The sequence below is a fragment of the Spinacia oleracea genome, chromosome 5, assembly GCF_020520425.1.
Source record: "Spinacia oleracea cultivar Varoflay chromosome 5, BTI_SOV_V1, whole genome shotgun sequence".
Taxonomy (NCBI): Eukaryota; Viridiplantae; Streptophyta; class Magnoliopsida; order Caryophyllales; family Amaranthaceae; genus Spinacia; species Spinacia oleracea.
In genome coordinates, this window is record NC_079491.1 from 114,314,777 (window position 1) to 114,325,304 (window position 10,528).

Consider the following 10,528-nt stretch of genomic DNA (forward strand, 5'->3'; position numbering starts at 1 on the left):
TAGGGGTCTCTATTTCGAGGCACTTTAGGTAACCAAGTTGACAGTGAGGCAAAGCCATTGACAGTTATAAAAATAAATTGTACTTAACATGATGTTCTCTATAAGTACGAGTAATATTAATGTAACAAATGCACAATTTATATTTTGGGATTTAGACGAAATTAAATAATATTAATATTAAAATGTTGACATTCATATTGTTACAAAAAATTAGTCATAATAGGTAGCTTTAATAGCCGATTGATTAGTAATAGTTGTAGATTTTGAAAATTACAACTAAGTTAACCTAATAGTCTAAGTACGCTACTAGATGTCGAAATTTCCGAAAAGCTCGGTAAAAAGATCGTCGTGTTGTGGAGGCGGTGGATGTCCGGAAATATGGTCCACCATAATCTTGAGCACCCTTGCAACCTTGATCGTCTATCAATTAACAACAATTAGCAAATTAGCAAATTTTGACCACAAAAAAATGTAATTATTAAAATTTTTAATTTTTAATAATCTTGTTGACATTAATTAAAAATTATGAGAAACATGAACTTATTAAAAATAAAAAATTATTTTGTACTATAACAACTCATCAAATATTTTTTCGAATAATAAAATTTAGTAAAAACAAAATTCAATTCATTAAATTCGGTTAATTGAACAAAAAAAATTAGCAAACAACAAAATGATTTTTGAACAACATTAAACATGTAATAAACTAGACATGCAAACATTAAATTAAAATACATTTCGAACAAAATTAAACATGCAATTGATGAATTTTTGAGGACAAAAAATAAACTAAACACACTTACAAAATTGGCAATTTTCCATATGAGATTAAATTCGGTTAAATGATCAAAAAAATTAGCAACCAACAAAATAATTTTTGAACAACATTAAATTAACATGTAATAAACTAGACATGCAAACATTAAATTAAAATAAATTTCGAACAAAACTAAACATGCAATTGATGAATTTTTGAGGAAAAAAAATAAACTAAACACACTTACAAAATTGGCAATTTTCCATAAGAGGTAAACTAGACAAATCATGTTTGCTACAAAGTAAAGTGGCTCTATTGCTAGATTTCTTACTCAAAGTTGTTTATGGAAGAAAAAATGTATAAGGGAATTTAGTGTTTTTTGAAGAGAAAGGATGGAGAAAGTGGTTTGAATATGGAGAAGGTAAAAAGTATTTATAGAAGTGAAGTTAAGAAGTGTTTAGCTTTTTGACTCTTGGACTACCTTTCACCTTTTATTTATCCGTCCAATATATATGTGTTGCTGTTGTTGTTGTTTGTGTTAAATTACGACAAGGTGTTATTAAAAACAGAATGATTTTTATAAAAAACCAGGGAGATAGTATATTTCAAATGTTGTTAGTAAAAACTATTACTTGTACCGTAAGGATAGATGAAAAGGCTTGCATGTTCTTGTGGGAAAGTGTGAAAGTAGGTGTAGCACTTGAGTGCTTTACCTTAGGCGTGTAAGTCTACTAGTAGACTAGTAGGGTAGATCTATAGTCTACCACTTAAGGCTAGGGGTGTGCAATTGGAAAAAAATTAGAAAAATTGTTATGTCTTTTTTTTTATTATTTTAAGATTACTCGTAATAAAACAATTAATATTACAAGCCTAACCTAAAAATTAAACTTCCCAATTTAGTTAGTTGATCCGAGTCTTATTTGCTTTGATCAAGTCGGATTTGGACGGAATCGAATTATCGGTTTACTCGTAGTAGGAATTTATTTGTAGTAGGTTTTTATTATTGGTACGTTAATAATACGTCATCCCATTTTAAAATGTGAACGTTGGAATGAATCGGCGACCTTTTTACTGCGGCCCAAGGTCCAAATAATTGAAAAAAATGTCAAGTAACAATTTAACTGCAAATAAATTGTCGGTTTACTCGTAGTAGGAATTTATTTGTAGTAGGATTTTATTATTGGTACGTTATTAGTACGTCATCCCATTTTAAAATGCGATGGTTGGAATGAATCGGTGACCGTTTTACTACGCCCCAAGGTCCAAATAATTGTAAAAATGCCAAGTAACAATTTAACTGCAAATAAATTGTAAGTAATAATACCGACTAGTTTATGGAAAAGGGGTTACGTTTATAAACCAAAGCGCGCTACAAAAAATCCAAAACAAATTATTACAAGCCTAACGAAAAAATTAAACTTCCCAATCTAGTTAGTTGAGCCGAGTCTTATTTACTTTGATCAAGTCGGATTTGGATTGACTCGAATTATCGGTTTACTCGTAGTAAGATTTTATTTGTAGTAGGATTTTATTTGTAGTAAGATTTTATTTGTAGTAGGATTTTATTTGTAGTAGGATTTTATTATTGGTCGTATAGTCGTATAAAAAAAATTAAAAAGAGGGGGGGGGGGGGGGGGTGGGGGGGAGGGAGTGGGGGTTGTAAGGGAAGCTAAATATGCCAAAGTCAGTCATCGAACCAGTGACCTAGTGAGAGTAGGAACGCTATTTTCAGACAAGCAGTGAAACCAAGTTGACAGTGAGGCAAAGCCATTGGCATTTGTGAAAAAGAATTGTATTTAAGCGCTGTTTTGTTGTTTTGTGTTTTTTAAAAAATGCAATTGTACATTTATTAAATTAATTAAATTTATTACATATTGTTACATTATATTACTTAAATTATAGGTAGAGTTACCAAGATTTATCGCAACAAATTATCATTCATTCAGTTGTAAGAAAGTTTTTGTATTGTTACGTTAATAATACGTCATTCCAAATTATGTTTGAAACACATGTGTGTCTTTACATTTTAAAAGTACCCAATATAAGTCTTAGCAACTTTGATCAAGTCGGAATTGAATTTACTTGAATTATCGGTTTACTTGTGTAACCGAGTAGTTTATTGAAAAGGGGTTACGTTAATAAACCAAAGCACCCGGTAACAAAAAAAAATTACTATCTATTACGAAATTTATTTTTTTCGATTATTGACAAAATATTTGTAGTATGATTTTATTATTGGTCGTATTTTAAAAAAACAAATAAAAAAGGGGGGGGGGGTAGGGGAAGCTAAATATGCCAAAGCCAATCATCGAACCCGTGACCTAGTGAGAGTAGCAGCGCTCTATTTTCAGGCAAGCAATGAAACCAAGTTGACAGTGAGGCACAGCCATTGGCATTTGTGAACCAGAATTGAATTTATTCGCCGTTTTGATGGTTTTTGTTTTTAAAAAATTCAATTTTGTATTTGCACTAAAAAATGAACTTTGTATTAAACGCAACATGAAATTATATTAAAAGTATCAGTAAATTAATTAGTATTATTGCGTATTATTACATTATATTACTTAAATTATAAGTAGAGTTACGTTAATAATACGTCATTCCAAATTATGTTTGAAACACATGTGTGTCTTTATATTTTAAAAGTACCCAATATAAGTCTTAGCAACTTTGATCAAGTCGGAATTGGATTTACTTGAATTATCGGTTTACTTGTGTAACTGAGTAGTTTATTGAAAAGGGGTTACGTTAATAAACCAAAGCACCCGGTAACAAAAAAAATTATTATCTATTACGAAATTTATTTTTTTCGATTATTGACAAAATATTTGTAGTATGATTTTATTATTGGTCGTATTTAAAAAAACAAATAAAAAAGGGGGGGGGGTAGGGGAAGCTAAATATGCCAAAGCCAATCATCGAACCCGTGACCTAGTGAGAGTAGCAGCGCTCTATTTTCAGGCAAGCAGTGAAACCAAGTTGACAGTGAGACAAAGCCATTGGCATTTGTGAACCAGAATTGAATTTGTTCGCTGTTTTGATGGTTTTTTTTTTTAAAAAAATCAATTGTGTATTTGCACTAAAAAACGAATATTATATTAAACGAAACATGAAATTAATACATTATATTATTTAACTTATATTAAAAATTATCAGTAGAGTTTCCAAGATTTATCAAACAAATTATCATTCATTTAATCGGAAGGAATTTTTAAACAACAGACTTTTTGAAGAACCGTACAGCATCCCACTCTTGGGCAATAGATCCTAAGAATTATTCTTACCATTTGTAAACGGTAAGAATAATGAAAAATATTGCCACACACAAGCAATTCCTATAAATGAATTTCTCATTGTTCCTAGCTTCAAACATGTCTTTTGTCATGTTATTGTTTCTACCTTCCACAATCTGAATCCTTTCATTCATGACCACATTCTCCAACTTCAGTGTCTCGTTCAAACAATTCATCCGCATTAGTTGTTCCCGGAGGTGGTAGTTCTCTTGTTGTAAATTGTTCAATACGTTAGCGTTCACCTCATCTTCCCAAAAGAAGAACCCACATGTATCATCCTGTATACATTAAGTCCGACTTATCAGCCAAAACTATTGGACAAAAGAAATTAAAGTTTAACTAAAAAAATCTATTATTTTACCTTCCAAACGGGGCACGAGTAAAATCTCTGACCAGCATTTGCAGTATGATATTATGGATCACCGGACTACCTAATGGTGATTACTATTTCCACAAGCGTAGAACAGATGACAAGGAAACGCAGAAGCTGTACACTGAATACATGACAAGTAAAGGAATTGCTTACAACAGCGTCTACAAGAAATGTTTTGTTGAAGAGGACCCTACTGCCTTCATCCGACATTTTATATTATTGACGTTAGGTTGCCTATTTTGCGCAAATACTTTCAATTCAATCACCCAAAAGCTGTTGCCTTTCCTATAGTTAACCATCATTCTACTACAATCTGGATTTAGAGCATGATTGTGTTCCAACTCACACTTCAATATGGTAAACTTATCGTCTTTAATTTTACCATAAACGAACATTTTACAACCAGTTACATTGGACCCAACGTTCGTGCCTCCCTTCTTACATTTTAATCTTATTAATTCCATCATGTGAGGCTTTGGCTCAAGATCTCCAGTACCTTTCCTATTCACTCCAATAGCCTTATACTCTTGTTTCAAATTATTATTTTTCATAAACATCTCAAAACCTTCCTTATACATATTACAAAAATCGAAAAATTCTTGACCCGTTGTAAAGCACATACCTACGGTAGGGGGATTGGAGTTCTTATCAGTTGCACCGGTATCCTCATTACAATCTTCAATTGTTACAGTTTCATTAAGGTCTATTCCTTCCATGGCTCTAGCGTATAACACTGTAATATTTTACGACACATTATTAAAAACGTGATACATTTAATATTTAAATTAATATAACGAAACGTATTTATTATTACGATAGCACGTTCTACATTAATATAATAACGGCATTTTTTATAAAACGAAACGCAATAATTATAATTAAAACCTACGTAATTGGTTTTTCAATATACTACGTACTGCAAGTTTAATACTACGTAACTATAAACCCTAAAATAATAACACAACTTCGTAATATCCGCCCAAAATTCACGAACTTAGATCTGATCAGATAACATGCATTCAGTAGTAATCACAAAATCATAACTTCATCAAAATAATTTCAAGATTTACAGTAACAAGATAAAACCCTAAACTTTGTTGAAAAAATTACCTGCAACAATTTGAGCTTCGTCTTCAATGAAAATGGGAGTTAGGAACTGGTTCAACTTCGTCTTCAAAAACCAGACACCCAGCAAAAAATGGTTGAAGCTCAAATCTGATTTTTTTGGAACTTTTTTTTTTAGGAAGGTATGAGCGGGAAATTTTTTGGGAGGTGTTAATGGCGCAATAAGTCCCGCTCAGATTTTCTAATGGCGCAATACTTCCCAAAATTTTCCCCCCATGTTGTAACTCATCTCCCCCCAAAACTAAAAAAAAGAATGCTGATTTGGCCCAACCAAATATCAGGGTATGTTGACTCAACATACACCCAATGCATGTGTATCATCTTCCCATATTATATAAGCACCATCTTTGTTAAATTGATGCGGTGAGGTAAGATCGAGAAATGTAAATCAACACATGCTAGTTACAAAGTGCAAAAACGTTTCTCTCTCTGAAAGCTCTCATCCCCAAAATATTATTGGGTTTAGCATTTTTCTTCTACCATCTGTTAGAGAACTCGCCGGAGAAGGAGGTGGTTTGCTCATTCTTTTTCGTTCTCCGGCGAGTGAGGTAGTTTCATAGCAATTTTCAGTTCATGTAATTAAATTTGGTGGTAGAAGGATATAAACTAAAGATAATTGTAATTCGCTTGATCGCATCTTTGTTGTTCGTGGGTAATGGCTTTGGGCTAAATCCATTTAAGCTGCAAAGAGTGAGGTTAGATGATATCAGAGTCTTTAGTGTATAGGTTTTTCAGATTTGTGTAGTTGTTTGGAGTTTAAGCTTTGTGGGGGTAATTAGTGAGATAGCTTTCTCTGAGTCCTTTTGATTATCTTATTTCTTTATGATGTGTTGTGTGGCTGTCTATAAGAGATTTAGGGAGGATTTAGATAAGTTGTTAAGGGAAGGGGATAATATAACAAAGGAAGATGAAATTTTGATTGGGCTTCTTGCTAACTCAAAAAATCCAAAAGGGATTATGGATTTTGCACTGGAGGTGAAAGAAGAAGGGAACTTATTTTTTAAGAAGGGCCTTATTTCTGATGCTTTGGAGAAGTATGGATATGCAGGGATCTGTAGACACCTACTTTTGTCCCCATTTCCGAAAGGGAAGGTTCGATGATGAAAACGTAAAGCTCCACTTGACAACGCATCTCCTATAAAATAACGAATCTCATTACCCCTTTTCATTTCACCCGAAACTTGCTATTTATGGAAACCTGCTAAAAATAGTAACTGCCGTAATAGGTAGTTGTTAAAAGTGGCAAGTCATAAAAGATAGAAACCTGTCAGAATTAGGTGTTGCACTCCAACATAAATCCTAAATGAGATAGAAATTGCGAGAGAATCCTATTCCTAATATGATTCGAAAGTAAGAGTCACGTATTAATTAAAATCCTAACGAGCCTAGAGTTCGTAACGGGCCCAGACGCATCCCGTCACAAGGTTAATACGCACTAAAGGACTCAATTAAATCTCAAATACTCCGGATTCTAGGAATCCGAATCTGACTAAGAAAAACAGCCCAGACCCTATTTTCAACGCCTGGCTCTGGGCGCTGAAAATACCTGGTACGTGTTTTTTCCTAATTCCTCGTGGATTAGAATTCTGCAATTCTATCTTCCACGAACTCTTTTCTATAAATAGGGCCTTAAGTTCGACGTGAAAAGAACACAACAACACACAATTATATTCTGAGTATTGACTCTAAACCCCTAAGCCTAAGCCTCACGCTGCAAAACTGATCACGCGTTCTGTCGCAATCGATCAATAAATCGAACAGAACGTATCCCGTCCCATAATTTGAGATTCGTCAAATAAAAGGAGAAATAGCAAAGTCAAAGTGGTTAGTTTTCTGAGAACCGTGACGCACCTCTCAAGGGTGCGTCGTAATGTGTCCCTTTTCCATGGTTTAATTGCTTTTCTCGCCCTTTTATGAACTGTTAAACTAAGTAAAATCTGATTGTTCGATCACGCTTAATAAATATGATATTTTTGGGAAATTGGATTATCATGCTAGGTCCCTTAAAACAATCTAAATCAGATAATCGCGCTCGATCTAGTACTATATGTTGCATATTATTAAAATCAACTCAGATTAGTTTAATAGTTAACGCATGTCCCTTCAATTATTTATGCTGAGCTAGTAAGGATATCCTGCCTCTGGAGTTATCGAAGAGCGAGTAATCCTCTCGGTAGTTACAGTCCCCCGAACCCTCAATCTCTACCCTGCGGGTGTACGTTGAGCGATCCCCACCACCAGGGATCACAAGGGAACCTACGGCCGTTGTGGTCAAACATAATTGCACTCCCTTTATGTCACGATAACCGGGTATTGTCAGTTTTTCTCATTGTCGTTAAAAAATGAATGGAGACTCCTATATTACTAGTCAATTGGGTGTAAACTCACAGGAAATCCAATTACACTTGATTTGACAAAAAGAAGCGTCACACCCACGAGGGACGAGGTCACGCATTAGCCTCGTGCTTTTTCGACCCCCCTCACAGTGGCGACTCCACTGGGGATAGTGAAGGAAATACTCGTGCTTGTAGGTAATCAAAATAGCCGAAGGGTGAAACGATCCTACCCCGCGTTTATTTCCCAATCAAGTTGGGACGACCTGAAAATCAGCATATTAATGTGAACGGGCAGAACCACATAACGAATCTTGGCTCCCTTGGTGTTTCATCTTGGGAGTTGGGACTAAGGATACCCATCGCCAACCGGGGGGTGCATATGCTTCGAATGTTGTCCACTCGGCACTTTCGCTAGTAGTACACCCGTCCCAAACCCAATCGCTCGCCCATTAGGTCCCTCTCGCCTGCATGCCCCCTTGGCTTGCACTTGCGGGTTGGCCTCTTGAGCGAAATTCGTCTGCTGAAGACACTACCTCGACCGGGGCTTGTGTTGGATCTACGATAGAAGCGGTACCAAGCCAGGCGCAAATATCACCCAAACATTCATAAACCAATTTGCCAAAGAGTTATACCGAAACACGTGTTCCGCAAACCCGAACGATCGCCACAAAAATAAGCGATGCTCGGGATGGCCTGTAACGAATCCCACAAACGCTGCACAATGCGTAAAGGACGTTATTAGGCAAGCACGCAAAATCGAAGTCGCATAAACAAAAAGTAGACGCAAACAGAAAACGAGAACCAGCCAGGGACACATTTTCAACGCCCCTGGCTGGGCGCCGAAATTTCTCACGCCCTACCCTGGGCGCTGAAGTCGCTGCCTGGCCTTTTGGTCAGGCACAGCAGCCTCGGTGCCCACGCGTGAAGAAAATACGTAGCAAAAAAAAAACTTTTCGTGAATTTTTTTTGCTACGAGGGCGTATGAAAAACACTCGATTCTAAAAGCGACTTATAAAAAAATAAATAACTCTTTGTGTCGTTGTTAGGCCTCCTACGACGACGATGTTCGGCACCAAAATCGAGCATGCTAATTAAACCTTGAATGTCACATGGGCAAAGTATTTAAAAAATATAATGTTCAAATGAAGTTTTCAAAGAAAAATAATGTTGGAATAAAAAAAAATAAATCCGAGTCTAGACTAGGCTATGCCAAAGTACAATCTAAATCCTAAGTCTTAGTTGTCTTATCCATAGAATCGGTCCTAATGCTTGGTGTCGTTCTGCAAGTTAAAAGGTTAAACCATATTGAGTCTCCCTTCCTAGAATTTAAATCAATAAGCACCCATATGTAATTGTCATCCCTTGCTAAGAATTTACGGCCTCAATACTCTCTCTCACCAATAAAAAGAACATATTATTTAATTCAAGTATTTGCAAAATGGAAACAGTCATATTCTGAAAATCATTCCTCCATAGTCGCACAACCCCCAAAGTGAACCTAAGGTGTCAATACCATTGGCAAAAAATTAATGGACTCAAGGCTTATGATCACATTGGGTCACGACTATCATAGTCCTCTCGAGCCACTCGCCCCTTGAAGTATTCCTAAGTACGGACTAAAAGATTTTCCATGAATGCAACATGACAAACCATGAAAATACCCAAATCGGCATGCCATAAAGCTACCATTGGGGTAAAGCAATACACACTAAGAGGGAAGCCGCACTAATGATTCTAGTCTTGCAAAAATAAAAATTCGATCTCCCCAACTAACTACCTTGCCAACATTAAGCAAAATGGCGCATGACAAATGAACACCCAAGGGTTAAAATCTAAAGTGTCAACCAACGAAAGTTATGGTCCAATTAGCCTAAGTCTGAGAGTCGCTTGGTCAAGTATTATAGGCTTACGCCACGTCATCATTTTGAGTCTAGGCCACCTCCTTGTATTCATACACGGGTTATAATAAGAAAGATTAATGAAAGTTCGAGTCTAAATCACAACTTCCAATTAAATCCCAGAAACTGGAGTCTGAAAAGAAACAAAAAAAATTATTATTTTTCGATGTAATTCTTTCGTTAAATTTCAATAAGCTAAAAATAACATTTTGAATCTACGCTATTTGCACATTTTAAGAAACGACTAACTACGCTTGCAAAGTAAGACAACTAAAAGGTCCACCCTAGGCCTATTAAAGCTAAAGGTCCACCCTAGGCCTACTAAAATTAAAGGTCCACTATAGGCCTACCAAACGAGGCTCACTCAGTCTCGCCTCGTGACTCAAAAACCACAACCATCTAACTTTTAGCCCAAATAAAAATTTTGAAGGATTTATGTCGGGAGAAATCCCAAGCAATAAGAAAAAAGAAAGAGAAAAGGGAGAGCGAAAAGAGCGAGCCATGAAATACTTAAAAAGAGAAAGAGAAAAGGGAGAGCGAAAAGGGCAAGCCATGAAATACTTAGCCCGTACCTCCCAAAGCGCGAAATTTACCCAAGTAAACGAAGGAAAAGAATTGAGTCAACAAATCCAAATCATACCACATGAAGTCCTACGATGTCTACCCTTTCCAATCCTTACGTTCTTAGACGCCTTCGCTCTGGGGCCCCTGTTCAGCTCATTTAACCCACACTAGTAGAAAAAACC

At 35.7% G+C, this 10,528-nt stretch overlaps 1 protein-coding gene across 1 annotated transcript; it reads right to left on the reverse strand.

Annotated features, from left to right (window-relative positions):
• Positions 1-3,914: 3,914 nt before the first annotated feature.
• Positions 3,915-5,720, reverse strand: LOC110778646 (uncharacterized). Its single transcript, XM_056830264.1, has 2 exons — positions 5,534-5,720; positions 3,915-5,156 (listed from the first exon to the last, which is right to left on the reverse strand). Exon 2 carries the CDS (start codon positions 5,137-5,139, stop codon positions 4,585-4,587), a length of 555 nt encoding a protein of 184 aa, XP_056686242.1. The 5' UTR covers positions 5,140-5,156; positions 5,534-5,720; the 3' UTR covers positions 3,915-4,584.
• Positions 5,721-10,528: the final 4,808 nt, after the last annotated feature.

Coding starts and splice junctions, on each gene's coding strand:
- LOC110778646 (XM_056830264.1), bottom strand. CDS start 5,139: ATGGAAGGAATAGACCTTAATGAAACTGTAACAATTGAAGATTGTAAT.